Source organism: Musa acuminata, chromosome BXJ2-10 (genome assembly GCF_036884655.1).
Source record: "Musa acuminata AAA Group cultivar baxijiao chromosome BXJ2-10, Cavendish_Baxijiao_AAA, whole genome shotgun sequence".
NCBI classification, from domain to species: domain Eukaryota; kingdom Viridiplantae; phylum Streptophyta; class Magnoliopsida; order Zingiberales; family Musaceae; genus Musa; species Musa acuminata.
The window spans coordinates 37,628,934-37,649,939 of record NC_088347.1 but is presented as its reverse complement, the minus strand read 5'-3'; the positions used below and the strand labels follow the sequence as shown (position 1 = coordinate 37,649,939).

General features: G+C 36.8%; 1 protein-coding gene across 1 annotated transcript; it reads right to left on the bottom strand.

The window, feature by feature from the left end:
* Positions 1-1,439: 1,439 nt before the first annotated feature.
* Positions 1,440-20,784, bottom strand: LOC135625573 (ribulose bisphosphate carboxylase/oxygenase activase, chloroplastic-like). Its single transcript, XM_065130550.1, has 13 exons — positions 20,454-20,784; positions 20,258-20,343; positions 19,757-19,766; positions 15,565-15,627; positions 14,209-14,322; positions 13,626-13,687; positions 12,833-12,887; positions 12,350-12,551; positions 10,084-10,190; positions 8,080-8,135; positions 5,318-5,410; positions 1,940-2,103; positions 1,440-1,836 (listed from the first exon to the last, which is right to left on the bottom strand). Exons 1-12 carry the CDS (start codon positions 20,764-20,766, stop codon positions 1,996-1,998), a joined length of 1,269 nt encoding a protein of 422 aa, XP_064986622.1. The 5' UTR covers positions 20,767-20,784; the 3' UTR covers positions 1,440-1,836; positions 1,940-1,995.
* Positions 20,785-21,006: the final 222 nt, after the last annotated feature.

Below are 21,006 nucleotides of genomic sequence, written 5' to 3'. Positions count from 1 at the left end.
TACACTCCGGAGGCAAGGCAGCCCCTCAGGGAACCTCTGGAGATCAGCACAGTAGTCGTATACCATATACTTCCTCTGCACCCATCTCAATCTCCAGAGTCATCCACACCTGCTGCTTGCTTGAAAAAAATGAAAATGCTTTGATTTTTCTTAACAGAATAAAGAGATATTTCCTTATATAGTTGGGAAAATCTTATCTTCTATCGTGCGCTCCTGATAAAGATATAAATCTTCGGTCGCTGGCCGAAGACCAGGGCGAACCCATTTCTCACTGATACCGTGAAGAAAAGAATAGAAGATAAGAACATGTTCCCTCTCCTATTTATACAAATTAGGAGAAAGGATTTCCAAAATAGAGGATTTTACTCGTATAGTTAGGGAAATCTTATCTCCTATCAGACAAAACCGACGAACACATCCACTCGCAAGCGTTGGCTTTGAAGTTTCGGAAGGACGCAGTGAACGGCGCCTGAGTCCAGTTCGTCTTCACCAGCCCGCCCCTTGTGGCCCAGTCGTCGGCGTTCCATAGACTGGATGGAGTACAGCCTCATCGGTTGGTTCTTAGGGAACCCTACCCCTTCAGATTCGAGATTCTTGAAGTCTCTTATAGGAGTCCCGTCGACCGCGAGTCTGTCATGTATATCTGAGATTAAGTCATCGATTGCGTCGAAGTAGATTTATGTCAGAGCAAAGAAGGAGGTCTGCTGGGACTCGCATTACGTGACGTGGATTCCATATGATGGAGTAGGTGTGGAAGTCCTTGGAGGGGTCAAACCATAGGTAGAACTGCTGCTCTCTGTTACCCTTTCCTTGCGTGAACACATTGGTGTGGACTATGTAGGGGTCGCCGGAGAGGTTGCCGAGGAACTCGAAGTCGATCTCATCGTGTGTCGGCCCTTGCGAAGCACTTATTGGTGAATCAGGCGCCTCCACTTAGATGGGTAAGGCTCTATGTGTGTATCAGCATATCTCTATGCCTGGTGAATCTCAAAGTTTTCATGTTAAAGAAACTAAATTCCTATCTATACATACTTTCACGAGTTTCATAGTGCTTTCTTTGATTGCTTTTCCTTTTAATCGCTAAAGAGTTCCAAGATAGAATCCATCAAGTTACCCAGTCCACAACTCAAACTTCTCATTGCAAGCCGAAACGAAAAGAGTTGCAGCATCAAATCATGAGAATAAGCTCGGTACAAGATTCAAGAGATACAAACTATTCAACGAGCCTCATGTTAAATTGTTCTGCTGCTTCAGATCCTATCAAAGGCTGTAAACAGTATGAGATCTTCTAAGCCCAACTAAAATAGTAGAAATGCCAAAACAAACACTGTTGATACCTTTAACTGATCTGCTACTTCAAATCCTATCGAAGGTCGTAAACAGTTTGTGAGCTTCTGCACCCCCCAAACTCAAAACAGTAGAAATGTCAAAACAAACACTGGAAATGGACACTGTTGATAAATTAATAAATGCAAGTTCCCATTATGATAGTATTAAACCACAAGAAACCTGAAAGACGCTTGTGAGCATGAGATTCATAGCTGTCATAACACTGTTTGTGTTGCAGAATGATGGTAATGGGAAATAGTGCATGCAGAATTAATCTGCACTGCAGAAGAAAACAGAAGAGATTCTTAAGCTCAGAGTCGTTTCTTGTTATAATGGGTAGATCCACTTCTAGTGCTCTTCGTTCCCTGATATCTTCTACGGTCTGGTGGCTTTTTTACCTTTCAGCACTGTTTCTTGCATCCAATTCGAAAGAACTACGTCTTGACCTCCTATCAATTGCCTTCTCGCTTGCCTCGGATATAAAAATAATTTACAGAAACATACGTGCTGTGACACAGAGAAAGCACACCGGATATTATCAGTGGAACTAAGAAAACAGAGAACCTATGCTATCCACATTTGCAAACTACAGAAAAAGTACACTTCTTACAGAACACTCCAGAAATTGAACAACAGATATCTGGTGTCATCTATTCTGATATTGTGCTAGTCATCGATGTTCTTCATATACTCCTTTGAGAGTCTGGAATTTGTAATCAAGTGCTGTTCCTTGACGAGAGAATGCCCTGATTCAAGCAATGCCTCGACTGATTGCTGTGTCCAACGACAATACCAGTTGAACTTTTAAGTGAGCACACATATATTTATACCAAATGGAGTGCTCCAATAAAATAAAAGCAATGCAGAGACATGGTTCAAGATTTACATTAAATAAAGCAGTCTGCATGTACTTACAAAATTCAAGGAAATTGAACCCACATCTAAAAATGGTTTTAGTTAGTTTGGTTACTACGTGGTATTTTATTATCTTACCCATGGAACTGATGGACCCAAGATAGGAATCCCTGTCCCATGGAGTTACACAGCCTGACACCACTGGCAAATTAAATTCCTTGTCACCATCTTGACTCATATACCCACCTTCTTTTTGTTACACAATCTTAATCTCAGCCATGAACCTTAAGCAAGAACAAGAAGAGTCCTCACAGGGTTGGTGGAACCAGCTTGGGTAGGAAAACACGATGGATGTTGATGAATTCACAAAGAGACCAATGGAGCTTCCTATTGATTAACTGGATGGAGTGGCCGAGAATCTCATAAGGGGGGTTGCTAAGATCATCTTCTACCACCATACATTGCAGCACGATGTAACTCAGGGTTTGATGGCTGTCAATGAAAAATGATACAGAGAAGGGATATGAGAAGCTAGGATTGGGAAGCAAATGATATTTGCTATATGGAAAGATCTGAAAAGTGGATTCAGACCACCCCTGATTCGGGGCACAAGGTGATCTGGAAATTATGAGGGTTGATGCGGTTTATTATGGGATACGAGATTAACACATGGCATATGGAGGATCAATCAAATACTATTACCAACACACCATGAACATTTCAATGAAATCCAACCCCTTGCTTCTCTGTTACCGTAGAGTCCCTACAAAATCTATCAAACCCAACTTAAAAATTAGCAAGGTGACAATCCTTACAACATCAATTAATTTCAATAAAATCTGACCCCTCGCCTACCTATGACTGTAGAGGCCCTACTAAATCGATTAAACCAGCTGTAATATCAGTTGGGCGATGAGCACTCTGGCCCTACAACATAAATTTGATTTCTTCAAAAGCTTAGTTCAGTCGTCTTTTTTTAATAACATCCATCAAAACTATTCTTATTATCATTATCATCAAAACTATTTTAATAACATCCATCCATAAAGTCGAGTCCGGTTCCGGATTCAATACTATTCTTATTATCATTATCATTTTCCTTCATCAGCAATATGCTCCATCTTTTCTCCACCTACTTCTATTCACTGAGGATAAGATATGTCAAAATCAACATATACCATCTATTCAAAAAGTGTTTATAATCATGCATCTTAAATCAGCTCATTCTATTTGTCCGATGACATGTCTATTATTTGCAGGTTACAAACTACAATAATATGCCAAAAGGAAGGAACAAAACAAAAAAGACATGGCATCTTCGATATTGCACAAGTATGGCCCCTACTTATCTCACCTCAGTAGTTGGATATTTGATTTTTTTTTAAATTTTGAATACACTCTTTCTTTATACCTCATATGAGCATGACTTGAACTAATATAAAACAAGAAGGGGGGATGAAATAAATTTTATATCAAAAAATTGCATTTATCAATTATCTTTTCTTAGATATCACTAAAGAAACATTTTATAATAGTATATTACATATTAAATATCATATAATCAAACATATTAAATAGCATAATTATATGATACAAATTCTGCTATAACAACAGGAAACATATATTAGGACTTTTTAAAAAAAAATGCAGAGGCATTAAGAATCTGGTAAAAAATTAACTATAACATATGCAATCAAGCTTAGATTCAAATCTTTGCCAATTTATATACTGTAACACATGCAATTGTAACACTATCATCTATCATCAAGTTCTAACCATATCCAAGTTTAACAAAAGCTACATTTATGATGGACCATCGTAAGCTTCCAACTTCAAAAAAAGGGAGGGGTGGGGGAGAGAGGGAGAGAGAGAGAGAGGGGAGCAGGAAAAAAAAATAAGACAATGAGAAAAAAAAGCTAAACAAGTCATCAACATTCATCGAGAGTTTAAAAACAGAAGAAAACAAAAAAGGTGGCGTCGTACCAATAACAAATGGTGCAGTTCAACATCAGTTACTTTATTGGGTGCTATGCTCAGTATTGAATAGAACGAGCAAAATAGCCAGGTCAGCATCACAATTGACCATCAAACTGTTCGTATAGATAAGTACAATAAGTTTAAAAAACTTGCCCTAAACCAATCTTATTTTACTGATGAATACACTATTATAACCAAGGTTCGTTGTACCGTACCGTATCAGCGTTTCGACCCAGACTCGGTATGGTACGGTACCAGTGTACCGGGTGGTATATCAGGGCATACCGAGCGGTACACCCTGGTGTACCGAATATTTTTTTATTTTTTTTCATATTGTAGCAGTGCTACAGTATAGTACTGTAGCACTGTAGCGGTACTGGGCGGTCCACGTACCGGTAACCTGTCGGACCGGTACGTATCGCCCGGTATGGGCGGTATGCTTCGGTACGACAGACCTTGATTATAACCAACGTTTTCATCCATATTGAACCATGCAATTAAACTAGATCAATCAGAAACTAGTTCTTTATTAGCAACCAGCAAAAGTAAAAACCATTGTTGATCTTGTGAAGTGGGGTTTGAACCTGTATTCTATCTAATCACTTTTACCCTGGTTAACAAAAAAAAATCAATTATATCTTAAATAAATAAATCGGATGAAAGCCTCTCACCCTAAGTAATAAACCCAAATAGTATTTACTATTTAGAAATAGAGATTATTTCCCAATGTCTTCTACCTGACAATTGTCTATAAAGCCATTTTCTCATAATAATTGGCCTAATGTACTCTTGCCATGGCAGGCATTGTAGCTTTTCAAAAAGGAGAGATATAGCCTTGTTGGCTTTCTCTATTTGGGTGCACAAGATGATGAATCTATATGTGAAGGGTTAATTTAATATAATGGGAGCTTGGCTTGATAAATAAATATAAATACACACACACACACACACACACACACATATATATATATATATATATAGAGAGAGAGAGAGAGAGAGAGAGCAAAAAGATACTAAAATCTGAAAAGAAAATTCTGTTTTTGTCAATATGTTTAGTTGTCGACTAGAAGTAACTACTAACTTCTGTTGTACCAAATGAATTAAGCTACCAAGAAATTGGAATGATAATAGGTAACTAGGTAGTTCAAACACTAACCTTAGGAGGAACAAAAGTAGAAAGCTGCCCATCCTTCTTTCCTTTGAGAAGCTTTTCACCAAGTTTTTCATATCCACCGGTATCATTTACCCACTGTAATTTAATAGGAAATAGTAAAATGTATGCATTTTAGTAATGCAAAGATTACAAACAGTAAAGAATGGTAACAAATCAGACTCAAAAATGAGGAAAAAAATAGAAGATATTTAATCAGATTAATGTGGTAACCACATATTTAGTGGTTTTAGAAAGTATTGAATAAAAAATTAACTGATGCTAAAAAAACAGGCAATCACTTAGTTAATTACAGAAAAGCTTATCTGAAAACATGAAGCCTACTTTTTGCGTTATTTGATTCCATATTGAAGCAAAATGACCTTTACTAAATTAGTCAATACTGATATCCAGTTTTAACTTAGGACTTCCATAACAAATGCAATCTTGGAAACTAGAGAATCGATGAAAGAGCACCAGTGGTGGACCTTAGCAACTATGAATTTTCCTTTCACAATTTGTAATCAAGATGAATTTGAAACATGACCTTGCTCTAGGCGATTAGTTTTAGTATAAGCTCGAGAAACTTGAAAAAGAGTACATGAGAAAAAGCTTGATGTTAGGTTACAAAAGCATGACAAGTTTTTCTCTTTCCTTTTGCCTTTTAAGTTGGTAGGGCCCCTGATGCTGGGAACATGTGCATAACATAAGATGATGTTCCAAAGAATATTTTAACTTAAATTGGTCAAATTTATGGCTAGTGATGTGCGATGTTGCAAACTTAAATTAGTCAAATTTTAAAGTTCTTTCTGGTTAATTCTTTTAAGAATAACTGTAGCCAAGATTGAAGAAAGTTTGTGTTCGCATTTGCACCCCAGAACTCTCCAAACATTAAAAAAAAACAACATTTTAAATATGCGAGCAGTTCTTATTTTCTAAAGCAAAAGAAAATGATAGTGTCACAAATCATACTTTAATCTAGAATCCTAAATATTATCCACCCATGTTAATGCATCTGCCCATGCAATTGCTTACTCATTTATATATTGCTTAAATTACATTAAACTATGATATGACAATTCCACAATACACTTTCTATAAAGTGTAATTATACATGAATAGCTTTATAACATTTTAATTATCTTATAAAAATGTGGTTTATAGTAGGTAGGCAATACCGAATGATACCGCTTGGTACGGGCGGTATGTACCGGTCCGACGGCATACCGGTACGCGGACCGCCCGCTACCAGACGGAACAAAAAAAATAATAAAATAATATATATATATATATATATATATATATATTTATTTATTTATTTATATTTATATATAAATATTTTAGAAAAAGATGACATTCAACGACGTCGCCGAGGCGACGCGACGTTGCCTTTTTCAGTTTATATATATATAAACGAGGCGACGTCGCCCCGCGTGGGGAAGGGAAAGGCGACATCGCCGAGGCGATGCGATGTCGCCTTTTAAATTAATTAATTATATATATATATATATATAAACGAGGCGACGTCGCCCCGCCTGAGAGAAGAGAGAGGCGACGTCACTTCGACGACGTCGCCGAGTTATATATATATATATATATATATATATATATATATATATATATATATATACCGCTCGGTATACAGTTTCGTACCGTACCAAGCGAACGTCGAAACTCAGGTACGGTACGAAATTGCAGACCGTCGGTTATGGTAGAAAATAATTGTAGATTCTCTCTACAATTATTGTAGATTCTCTCTCTTTTCTGAATCATTAAAAAAAATTCAAAGAACCTCACCAGCTGGGCACCTTCTATATTCCAGTCATATTGCCATCAATTGTTCATGCCTATCTTGATTAAGTTTGCCTCAAGTATACCTGCCTTCACATCAAAATTTTGTCTGTTGCTTATATGGTATGTTAGACATTAGTGTTGGTAGATACAATATTGTGACTGTATGCAACATACATGTATGACATGATAAGTCCTACTAAAAATTCATGCAAGATTGAGGTTTGCCCAAGGGTGTTTGTCCGGTTCCTCCAGCTCTGCAATCCTAATTCACTTTGCTTTTAGTTTTTTTGAGGATAGGATAGTTTACCCATCAAAACTGCCATTTTGTAATGTGTTTGTGCTGCAACAGTGGTCAGTCCATGTAAACTAGAACAACGTTCTACAAATCTGTGACCCTTGAAATCTATACAAACTGTTTCTATGTTCTAACCATTTCAAATGATCCTACGCTAAAAAGTTGCATCAGCAACCAAAACTAGAATTTGTATCACTTTTTCCTAGTTTACTAAATAAACATATCCTGTTGCAGAAGTTTGCATTCCTGCACATTTACGATGGATTGACACAAATCTTGATTTGATATGGGAGTTTACAGGGAAAAGAAACACAATGTTGTCAAATGTCCTGACTTAAAACACTGAAAAGTCTAATCTGTAACTATGTAAGAGGTAAATTTTGAAATTCCTCATCATTGAAAAGCTTGGTACATGACCCTGAGACAACACAAAATGTCGAGAACAAAACTTAGTTGGCTTCTTTATTTAGCTCATTTTGCTTTCAGTAATATATCTTCCAATTCTTACCTTAAAATGTTGATCTTACCAAAGTCAGTAACAAGCCAACAAGTGCAGGATTTCAACAGCAATATTTAAACATACTTAGGTCTATGATTTTATGCTAAAAATGTAACTAAAAGAGTTATATTGGCATCTAGTAAAGGAAAACAATAGAACTTTATTATAAACAAAGAACACCTGCAAGATTGACTGATCATAAGTCTTTGACCTAAGTGCCCCATAAAAATCCAATGCTGCAAAAGGAACAAAATGATTTGATTAACACACTTACTTTAGAAAACTAGAAGTAGATAAACATAAACAAAAAAAAAACCACAAAATGCAGAGCAAGTATTAGCTCAAAGCCAATTATGTATCTGAAGGACTCCTAAGTGCCAGGATTCTTTTGACGCAAATTGTGAAGATAAGATAATATTTCAACTTTTCAAACAAGTTTGGATCAATGCCCTGCAAAAGCTCAGACTGCATCATATATCATCCAAAATATTAGATTTTTCATATCTGCCCATTCAGAACTATACAAGCAATTATTGAACATTTGAAGAAATATGTCTCTGTATTTCTTTACACAAACAGAGACACACAGATACATACCCATATTTGACTTAAACCTTAAATGTGCATCATTTAAGTTTAAGCTCCTGCAATATTTAATATGTTAAAGCCCCATATATTTAAACAAATGCCAGTGTATAGCATGCCAAATAGAAACCTTTTCCAGAGACCATGGTGGTGGCAATAGTCTACTGGTATGCACTGAAGGATAAAAATAATAATGATCTTTAAAAAAAAAGAAATTATGAATCATATGAATCTTTCTTGACTAAAAAATGAATTCCGATATTTTTAAGGTACCTTTTATTCTAAGATTTCTTATAAGGACTATAGAAAAAGTAAAGGCAACTTAGAAATTAATAGCTAGAAAATTGACAGTGCCCCTCGTTCTTCAGAAATGCACTCATGCACTCACTTCCCACCACTTATGCTTGCATGACTCTAACACTGCTTATTGAGATATCTATGATTGGCTAGATATGGAAAGACATAATTATCCCGAAATAAACAGAAATAACCAGAGGAAATGATTGACAAACCCCAAATATGAAATTAGGATATAATGAATTTTTGTTCAAGGTTGATGTTCTTGCTGTTATAACCTTGCACTCATCACAACTAAGGAGGATCTAGATGTAGATACATCTTTGTTTAAAGCAGCAAGACAAGTCAAAGATATCCAAGTCTTAAGCACCATGCTTTCATTCAATCAAGTTAAGAACATCAAATTTCTGCCCTAGAGATGTAAAAAGTGTTTCTATCAAAGCTAGTCATTTCCCTTCATCCAGATTCTGCACAAGATGGGGAAATTCAAATTATAATTCCTAGCTGCATCAGATAATATAGCAATCAGCTATCCTTTTAGCTTCTAGGTTAATATCTCTTTAGCCTAATTTTTTCTTGGCCAGGTATTTACCAATTTTATACAATTGACATGAGATTGATAGACGCTTCAGGAGTTTATCCCATGAATTCTTCTACATTTCAAATTTTGCTTTATGGCAAATGATTAACTGAAAGTCAGTAGCCAAATGGATCATTTGAATTGATTTTCTCATACATATGTCATTTATAAAAACCAGTCTCAACTCTTGATGATGTATACCATGGATATATACTGAAGATAAAACATATAATGGATAATTCTGTAAATGTGTCTCAGTATTGTTGCTAGGTAAATGTAGTATGAACTCTATTTTGCCACAACTTCGACAAGAAAGATATTAAGAAAAATCAGAATAAAAATATGATGCTAACCTCTAAAACAAGCATAATAAGTAGAAATTGCTGTCACAAACTTCATAGGGAGATTCAGACAGTAATACTCTAGCACTAAGCAAATGCCTCAGGAAATCATGGTGCAATTATGCCAACGAAAATAAAGATGCAAGAAAGAAAGAGCATTACTAAAAAGAATTAAAGTGAGAAACAAAGAACATTGAGTCCCCACCTCTTCCAACCCAAAGAAAGAATAACAAAAAGATAAGACACATTTTTGCATTTCAGTGAAAATAGTTTCTGAGTGATAAATAAATGCAGAAACTCAGTGTCAAAGTGTTATCCTTGTTTTCTTTATTTTTTATTTTTAAGGTTGGTGAGCAACTACAGATACAAGTGGAGAAGTACCTTGGTTTGGAAATGTGTCTACAACTCTTATAACTTCATCACGGGTTATTCCATCCTTAGCATACATCTGGTGAACAATGTTAATTATATCTTCATGGTCTGGCTGCCTGTTTCAGCAGAATATATTCTGTATTGACATGTAACTAAAAGGCGCATCAAATATTCATATTGAATAGTATTTAGACAAAAGCAGTGATCCCAAAAGAGGTCCTAAGACTAGCAAGGAGGAGGAAACTGAATGAGCATCATATCTACAATGTTGGTACTTGGTAGCAAAAATTTGACTGTTTCCATAACTAAACAAACATAATAAGAGTTTAATCAGTTTATAATTTCAATAGAGAAAGCATCACAATGTGTATGGCCTATAAAGTACATGAGCTATGTCTGATAATCATAGCTAGCAGGTCTCAGGGGCTTTAAGATGCCTTTGGCATATAGCATTGTTCAAGAAACCAGGCAGACCAGTATATACCAGGCAACCAATACATGCCACCTGGTATATACCAGTCCACCCGTGGACCAGGACACAGATCGCCTGAAAAAGAGCAATCCAGTCCCCCCAACCCACCGGCATGGGTTGGATTTGGTACCTGAACCTGAAAACCTTGGTATATAGAAGATGCCTAGATGATTTCTTTATAGTTTCAATAAAGTTACAAAATTGTGATGGTGCATCCTAGCAAGTAATCAATATTTCCCTTGCGAAACCTTCCAAAACATTTTCCAGAGAATTTGCTGGCCATAACTCAACAAAGCATGTGCCACACACTGCAATTTGCCAGGAAACATACTGGGTACGTGTTATACTCGTATGCTAGTTCACGCAGTTGGAGCTAGTAGCCTAGTACATGCCTATACATACTTGCAGCATGGAGCAAATATTCAAGCATGTGCCAGGCCACACACAGCAAATACTTGCAGCATGCAGCCTATACATCCTTGACGCTGTAAACAACAAACCTTTTTTTGGGATAAAGCAGCAGGGCTGCAATCTTATTTCATAAGAAAAGTGAAATAAAGTACAGGAAAAGAGAAAAGGAAAGATAAACAAGAAAATATGAAATAAAAATAATTATGCAAGGAAAACCATAAAAAGGTTGCCATAAATTCATCAATAATAATAATGATAATAATAATAATAATAATAAATCCCTTAGCACAGAGAGCCCTTAAAAAGCTGGCAAACCATAAAAGGTTATGCTTGATGTTGCAGGAGAGACCATCTGGGGCACCCTTGAACATTCTGTTATTCCTTTCCTTCCAAATAGCCTAGCATATCAAACATTAGCAGTATAAGACCATATCCAAAATGTCTCCAATTGGAAAGAAGGTAGAATGTCTCCATGAATTCCAGAATTAGAAATGGCGGAAGACATCCCAGATAGAAGAAGCCAAAGAGCAGCATAAAGAAGATGTGGTTGGTGGAATCCACCAAAGCATTAAAAGTTAATAGGAAGGGTGTTGGATCCATCTCTTCTTGCAAAGGAATTCTTCGTATCTTATCTTTTTCATAAGAGCCATGCAGAAAGTATTTGGCTTTTGGTGTACAAGTGGAGTTCCCAGAGAAATAATTTAACATCTCCCAAGTTGAAAAATCTATAAAAGGATATGACCTCGAATTTGAAGACCATCTCTTAGCGGTAGAATACCATGTGAAATAATTTTCTCCTATCCCAAGAAAAGCTGGAGAGGGCTGAGGGCAAAGAGATAAGATTATAGTAGGTCTTGATGTTATAGGTTTCATGGAAGGCAAATCTCAAGATTACGGAAAAGATAGGTGAAGCAGGGAAAAGCAAGCTCCAATTGAAAATAGATGATGAGTTGCAGAAACATTTAGTGGCCATGATACCCTTGTAAATGAGAGCAAAGGACTCCTGAAATGATGGTCGCCTCAATGAGGCAGCCATCATCTGATGTTTTCAGGGCATAAGCACTTTTCAAAGAGGGATGACATCAAGTAAGGGATTTCCACCACTATTTGCCAAGAAGGGACTTGTAAAAGTCTGAAAGATCAATAACCCTTAAGAAGTAGCATATTACATAATCAAACCAAAATCATAGTAGTAGGAATGCTTGCTGACTCTAAATCAATATAAAACCCTAAAGCAGCTTCAAGTTGCTAACTTCTAATGAAACATGTTCCTTTAATGCAAGAAGAATATCTTAAAATGCAACAGAAATATTAACATCTCTTGTACACTTCTGTATCGTAGAAAGGTAGAAGAAATTAAAAGATAAATTTCATATGAGAGGAGGCACTTACCAGTAGAACTTCTCCATCCTTCCATCACGAATCAAAGGAGCATAGAGTGTAGAAAAATCATTGCCAGTTACAATAATAGGAACTCTATGCACAACATCTGATTCTCTCCACTTCTGTCCAATGCTTACTCTGGTAGGATTATCTGACAAGTTCATCAGGGTTCCAACAACTATTTGGTTGTTGATGGTCATTTGTGTGTTTCCTAGGTAGAAAGAAACAATAATGTCATTTAAGTGTTGTTAAACAATAGAATACAAGTAACGATACAAGTAATGATACAAGTAATGCCATTTCTATAAGCAAGCTGTAAGCTGACAGTTTATTATAAATTAAAACCTTTTGGACAAGCAGGTCACTCTGAAAACAAGAACCTCAGTTAGAACAACACATTTTGCACATCATAGCTAATAAATAAGATACCTTAATCTAATTTTATGTTATGAACTGACCAAATTCACAAACAAAAACAGATAAATGACTGACCAAATCTCCCCAGCCCAGCATCAATGTCATTAATCATCAAACAGCTCATTTTTCCCTGTTTATGTAAGAAACAAATCATTAAACAAGTATAATGAATTCTCTTGAAAGTTACAAACATCTCTCAGATAGAAAAATATGGAAATAGAAGATAGCAAAATATGATTCGCCTTACCAGTCGGTACCGACGTACCGACCAGCTGTCGGTACGGTATATACCAAAATGTGCTGAGTCATACCGAGCATACCGACACATAGCACATGGGGACGTACCAATATACCACCCATACCGGTCCCCTATCGGATCGGTATGTACCACCCGCACTAAGCGGTACGGCAAACCTTGAGTAAAATAAAGCAATTTCAACTAGACATTGTGAATACATGATATGAAACAGAAATTTCTACATTTAATATTAGTCAGTAGACAGTTCAAATTCTGTTCTATACCTGTAATATAAATATCCAGACTGTACATACAAGCTTCAGAAAAAAATCGATGGCTTTTGAGCATTTTATGGTAATAATTTAATTACCTAGCATAACTTAGTTCACTAAAGGGACCTCAACCATAATATAAGGGATGCACCAAATAGAGGGTGACAGTAAGGAAGAAATCAATTCAGCTTCTTTGTCCAGTATTCTACTGAAAGCCTAGGGTAATTTTGAATGAGATTAATCTCTGGATATGGTATATGTAAAAATTCCTAAACTGCAAAAATGAGTGAGAAACTAGAAAATATTACGTAAATGAAACAAAAACATAGAAGCAGTAAAAGTTTATAATGACTCTGACTTGGTTTTGAATCACTTGAGAAGCTGTTCTGTATCGGTCACGTATGAGCCTGCCTGGTTCTCCTGCAAAGAAAATGAACATCATTTATGGAAAAGCAATCATACATTTTTATAATAAAGACAAGTTTTAAACCTCGGATCCATTAAAAAATAAGTTATTTCTCAGTTCAAAAATTCTTATTTCAGAGAACTAATTTCAAAATAGCATACAATTAGGGCATATTGTTAGACTTATCTATTGGAACTTGAAACATATCTGGCCTACATTTTTAGATGGCATACACAAAAAAGAAAAGGACAAATCCAATCTACTGACTTCATATAACCACTTGGTTAGGAAAGGCATCATATAACATAATTATAATATAGAAATGATAATTAACATATGAAAAGGCTGCTTCACATAAGAAAAAGGGCAAATCCAGGCTACTGACTTCATATAACCATTTGATTAGGAAAGGCATCGTATAACAGAATTATAATACAGAAATGATAATTAACATATGAAAAGGCTGCTTACTGAGTTTGCATGAAGAAAAATATACTGCTTAGAATAAATTAAGAGAACAGTGATGCATGGTCACCTGCCCTCTCTGATTCTAGCTCACCAGCAGACATAATGACTGGTTCAATACCCATTGCACGAAAAATAAGTTCGGTTTGAAATGTTTTCCCTTGACCTTTTCCACCCCATATACCTAGAAAATTAAATGTTTGTATCAGAATTAACAAAGACAATAGCAGTAGCTGGCTAGCTGCATGTTCTCAACACAAGCAATTGATACCTTATGAGACAATAGAAAGGAACTTGTGACTTTGTGGTGTTAAACTTAAATAATCAACATCATAAAGTTAAGGATGGTCCACTACGTGAGGCTTCCACCATTATGGGATTAGAAAAAAAAGAGAAATAATGCATCTGGTTGCAACTGAACTGGAACAAAAGCCAAAGAAATATCATTGAAGTATGTTGACATGAAAATTCTTAGTAAAATAGAAGTATATGTTATTCAGAAATATTCAAGTAAATCCTGCAACAAAAAGATTTAAGAAAGAAGAATAAGATGAAGGTATGCAAAAATCCTTTATCGGATACTTGGGCTGCATTGACTTTGATAAGCTCTGAACATAATTATCAACTTTCAAATATTCAGATTTCCTAAATGAAATTTTAGACAGCAGAGGCATAAGACTAGCCCTCAAAGGCTTACTGGCGATTAAGATATACCATTTGATAAAGCTTTGTAAGCTCATAAACCAAGAGCTAAACACAACACACAATCTTATACAACTCCAGAGAAAATGTAAAAGAAGGGTTAATTTTATAATCTTAAATTTTAATTACACTTGGATGACAACTAAAACCAGATCATCCAAATGAAAGTCAAAACCCAGAAAAAGGCATACTGGCATAACACTACAAATAGAAAACAATACATTAGAATCGATACTTGCTATCCATGATTTCTCTTAGAACATACATTAATTCAAAGAGCAAAATGTAGTCTCATGCTGCTGAGTTATATTTCGGGTCAATACGAACTCTTTCAATGATGTCAACGATATACGCAACCAAAATTCAGAGGTGATGTGTTGAACACGATCAAAATCTAGATCCAAATCTAGCTTGCAAAAGTTGCAAGCTTGTGCAGATTTTCTCCTTTCTGTTTCTAATATAAGAATAGTCACAATCCACGGAACTTGCCTTGATGCTTATTCTAACATATTAAATAAGACACCTAGATCACCAACCCAGATAAACAAGCAGGCATCTTGTCACTATGAAATCTAAATTGTGTTTTAACAAATTACAAGTTAGGAAGTGGGTTTTGTCTAAGAAAATTTTAATTATTTTTGCACATGAAAGTTTTGTGAATATAAAATTTAATCAGTTTCCACACATGAAATTATACAACACAAAAAAAAGCTTTAACTTTTACCTAGTATTAAAGGAACCTTAACATTGAGTAGATGGGCAATGTAGTTCTTCACAATGTGGCAAGCTGCAAAAGATGAAAGACATTCATGAAAGACAAACTTAAAACCGGAACTGGTTATTTTGATGACAAAGTACCAAATACATCTGATAAAGGCAACAAATATAGAAAGTCTAATTATTTTTTAATTCAGGCTTATGTATTGAAATAATTAAATCCATGAATAACTCAACATTTAGTCAAATGAGAATACCAGAATTAATCATGAACCATTACGTGAATCACCCAAAAACTCAGTCACTGGAAAGATATCGAGAAACTAAGATCTTTTAAATGTCGATCACTAATATAATATACTTACCACAGCCATAACTTACTAGCATTATTTAACCCAAATGAGTAGGTAGGTTTCTGCAACTATCCTTGGATGGATCTGAAACATATGTCCCATCTTTTATATTCTTATTATGAGTTCTATAAAAGGAGACTATTAAAATACTCGAAATTGTTAGACTTAGATCATTATTAGCTTTCAACTAACTCTTTCCTACATAGCAGCTAAAAGACTGGCCACCATAAATAAAGAATTCTTTAGGCTTTTGAGTGCACATTGGTGTGTCCTTGTTCATTACACATGAAAGTTTCAGTTCTTGTGTCTTTTACAGAAAATAGCTTTTCGTTTGCTCCAATAAGATATATTTTCAAATGAAAGACTTTGCAAACCAAAAGAAGTCCTTATCATTTGTGCCTGGTCCACCAAGAGAAAAATGAGAACTTAGAAGTCAACAATTCTAAAAAGGTATACATGAAACTATCTATTTCCATTCTATACTAAAGGAATCCAACATACTCTGTCAGCATATGGCACATTGTCCATTCTATAAGAAAAGAATCCAACACACTCTGTCATCATTCTTCTTTGTTCGTTAATGTGCAGTATTGAAGCTTGAAAGCTTCTTTATTAATGTGATTGATGACTATACATCATCGCTTATCTATGTGCTACATTTTCTGTCATAAAGTGCAAGGACTTCACTAACAAAAATATTGAAACATAATCATTGATCTTGCTCATGGATAGCTGGAGTATCAACACATGTTCTTTTCCCCCAAAATCAGGCATTAAAAAATTCGTGATAGCAGTTAAATTCAAGATCTTAACAACAATGTCACAGCCCTTTGCATCTTTTACCAATATGGACATACAGCAAGCTGATAATTATAATAGGTGGCTTGCCTTTTGTTTCTTTAGATTTAATATGTTCAAAATAAGAATACAATTCATTTACTTCAATTGAGCTAACAGTTTGCTTTCTGGTTTCCAGAATAATACCTTGAATTGACAATGAAGTTGAGCAATCTTACAGGCTAATTTTATTCCTAGAGTCCTATGAAATTTTGTTTGTTCTGATTGCAAGAAATTGCAGTGATTATTTACAAGCGAATTGTACTAGTATTCTTAATACAGTGGCTGTAGTCAGTTGCTATTGAACAAGAAGGGAAAATGCCAGTAAATTTTCCAACACCCAAATGGAGACCATGAACTTTCAAAAAGAGAAAACTAGAAAAACCTTTTTTTTCTCTCTTTTTTTTCTCCTCTTTCGACAAACATCCAGATAGTACTTTTCTTTCACTTCCAAACTAGAAGGCTAATACCACAATGACATATAGTACAGCATCCAATGAAAATTCCATCTCAATGTCTATTTTCATGAATTTATTCCAATTGCATTCTTTAACTCCAGCTGAAAAATAAATTGATTATGTCCTGAATAGTTTTCAAATCATCGCTACGTACTTAATTTGTTACAATTTTAAGAAGACAATTTAGTCATCTATGTAGTTGAACATAGAGACAAGTCAAAAGCATAGTTAAAATAGATAGAAAAATTCCTTAAAAGATAATAGTTCATATAAGTTTCTTGATTATAGCAAGATCATTAAAGTGGAGAGCTAGATATGTATAATCAGATCCTTTAGATCAAAAGGGAAAATTATCCAATACAGATGCAATGCTCTCTATATTTACAAATCTGAACATTGTGCAGTTAGAAAACAGCAATACAAAAAGTTAATGTTGCAAAAAAGAGTATACTAAGATGGATTTATGAGGTTACTAAAAGAATTAAGTAAGAAATTTACATACATGACTAACTGAGGCAGTTCTAACTTTCAATCAAGAATAAAAAGAAAGCAAACTATTTAAGATTGTCTTAATATGTTCAAAATGCATCGGAGTGAAGTGAGTCTATTCCAAATAGTGATGCATGGAGTACAAAAAAAGATAATACTTTAACTGGCACTATTATTGCGAGCATAACTCAATAACAAGAGAACATCTACGTAGATGACCCTAATATCAATAGGAACCAGAGTTCAGAAGTAGCACCAGTTTATAGTCATATCAATGGGAACCACTCGAGTTGTCTTGGTTTCAGTCATATCAATAGGAACTAGAGTTCAGAAGTAGTACTAGTTTATTGCCAAGACAACAATAGCCTCTTCTAAGGTTCCAAAAAATGGTCGAACCTAAAAAAAAGGCTATTGCCAATGCAGGTCGTCTTGGGGGGGTTAATTGACATAGCATTACCCATAAAAGCAAAGAGATGCCTTACCCCTAAAAGCAAAGAGATTATTTCCATGACTTGACCTTAGTCACCCAAAAAGTTGTAAAGGAGCAACCTTACCATCATACCAAGGCTTGTTGTCAACTTTCTATAATTTACCTAAATGATTTTAATTTATGATCTAATCCTTAGAAGCTCAAAGTATAAGCACCCACCAAATATCAATTTTATTTACCAAGTATACATAATAAGCAGTGATTGCAAAAGGCGCTCGAGCGCTCGCCTAGGCGCTCGGGCGAGGCGAGGCGAGGCCCGAGCGCCTCGCTAATGTCCCAGGCGGCGCGCTTCAAACAGGCGCCGCCTGGGCGCTCGCCCGAGCCCAGGCGCTGGGCGCTTCGGGCGAGCGCTTGGGTAAACCAAGGCGACCGAACCAAAATTTTAGGTCTGGTTCGGTCCTGGTTCGGTTGTTAGTTGGTTCAATCGAACCAACTAAACCGATATAACTCCAACCCTAACCCAACACTAACCTGCTGCCGCTGCCGCTCTCGATCCTGATCCCGATCCCGATCGCGATCTCGTCGCTCGCTGCCGCTGCTCCCGCTGCCGCTGTCGCTGCTCGCGCCTCCCGCGAGCCTTCCCGCTGCTCGCGCCTCCCGCGAGCCCTCTCGTTGCTCGCGCCTCTTGCGAGCCCTCCCGCTGCTCGTGCCTCCCGCGAGCCCTCTCGCTGCTCGCGTCTCCTGCGAGCCCTCCCGCTGCTCGCGCCTCCCGCGAGCCCTCTCGCCTCCTGCGAGCCCTCCCGCGAGCCTTCCCGCTGCTCGCGCCTCCCTCGAGGCCTCCCGCTGCTCGCGCCTTCCGCTCCCTTTCTCTTTCCCGCTGCCGCTGCCGCTGCCGCCGCTCGCCGCTACTGCTGCTGTCGCTGCCGCCGCTCGCCGCTGCTGCTGCCGTCGCTCGCCGCCGCCGCCACCGCCGCTCGCCGCTGCTTCCTCGTTTCTCCGTCAGCAGGTTTATACTATTAATGTGATTATATTTATTAATTATATTATATATTTTTATATTTTTATTTAAAATTTTAAATAATTATATTTATTAATTATATTTTATATTTTTATATTTTAGCGCCTCGCTTCGCTCGGGCGAGCGCCTGGGCAAGCGCCTAGCGCCTCGGGCGTTTTTGGACCTTGGCGCCTAGCGCTTTTTAAATCACTGATAATAAGACCTTGGTTTTCTAGTGCAATACTAACCATATTTCTGCAAACCAACTCCTTTACTATCAGGCAATAGAAGGAAAAGATGAACCACTTGAAAAAAAGTTCAATTTACCAAAATAATGGGAAATAAGATAAGATGCATTCTTACTTTCATATCCTACTGAACTAGAAGTGTCATTCTAAAACAGAAAGGAACAAAGCATCAATCAAATAGGCAAAAATGCTTAAAGGCAATATTTTTTTCATGAAAAGTAAACAAAAAAAAACTTCTTCTTGTATTTTAATTCAAAAAAAAATTGCAAGTGTCTAGAAGTACATGATACAAGGAAATAGTCCAACTGCTCCTTTTTTTTTCCGCAGAGTGACGCCTCATTAAATTTCAAGAAAGGCAAAGTCATGGCAAAGTTTCATAGAGCTTACCAACTTTGTCCTGTAGAATAGGACAACGCACTGTCAAGTGTAGTGTTCAAATTTTAAAAATTGAAAGAAATATCAAAAATGACATTATTGGTAAGAGATATGCCATACTAAAATTGTGCAAAGAAAATGAAAAGCAAGAGCAAACTTTAAGTATTTCAAGAAATAAATGGCACAAGTATGCTTAACTTTTCAATTCAACATAACAGCATTAAAGAAAGCAACAGCATAGACATAGATTCCTTGATATGTGCAAGCTTAAGAGTGACTTAGCTTGATAGCTTGTATACTAGATAAAAGTGACAAAATTATAGGCTCATACTGCCACACATGCTAGATAACTTTTACATGATACCGCTGACAATATATTCGAATTTGATTTTATATGTCATGGATCTTTAGTTGTGACAACATCTACTTTTTTTTTTTTATGTTTATACCGTATCAAACAACCTAGTGCAACGAAATTAAAGAACAGGTACGGAGTCAGAAATGGAGACCAACCAAGAAGGCAGGTGCTATGTAGTAATCGCCCTGGAGGTACTCGAACGACCTCGTTGCCTTCTGCCTGTAATCAAAGACGATATCCGCTGCGAAAACCAATCAAGCAAGTAACATCGAATCAGTAGAAACAATCTGAAACCAAATCCAAAAGAAAGAGAAGGAACAAAGACGGCGATCATCGGACAGAGGGACGCACAGTCCTTTCCAAGGAAGTTCCCCACGAAGAGGTCGTCGATCACGCCCTGCCGAGCGCCGACGGCGATGTTCATATTGTCGGCCTCCTGGCCGAGGCGGTAGAGGTAGTCTTTCCCCTCCGAATCCTTGGACTCCCAGGACGACTGCTCCGAGATCCTCTTCGCCTCATCGGGGCGGGAGGAGCATTGGAGGCGGGTGGAGTAAGACGTCCACCGCCGCCTCTTCTCGCAGTTCACGGGGTTAAGGATAGGAATAGGGATCGAAGGCGAGGAGAAGGGGAGGAGGGCAGAGTGGAAGCTGCTGACGACCGCCATACGATATGGATGGAGGAGAAGGGGCCGTCCCTTCTTATTTATAACCCTCGAAAAATATACACGAAAATGGAATTCTTTCCCCCTTTTTTTTTTGCTCCAATTATATGATTTCATTCGACCGTTGGGATCCGCTTCCGGTTCGCCTTAGGTGCACGTGCAAGATTGTTCTGATTGCATTTTGCATTTTGTAGCAGTTGTTGGCACGGGTAAAACACGTGGAGGAATGGCGGGTTTGTCTTC

Coding starts and splice junctions, on each gene's coding strand:
- LOC135625573 (XM_065130550.1), bottom strand. CDS start 20,766: ATGGCGGTCGTCAGCAGCTTCCACTCTGCCCTCCTCCCCTTCTCCTCG. Junction 12,552..12,832: donor TGCTGGGCTGGGGAGATTTG/GTCAGTCATTTA, acceptor CTTTCTACCTAG/GAAACACACAAATGACCATC. Junction 8,136..10,083: donor AGACACATTTCCAAACCAAG/GTACTTCTCCAC, acceptor TTCCTTTTGCAG/CATTGGATTTTTATGGGGCA.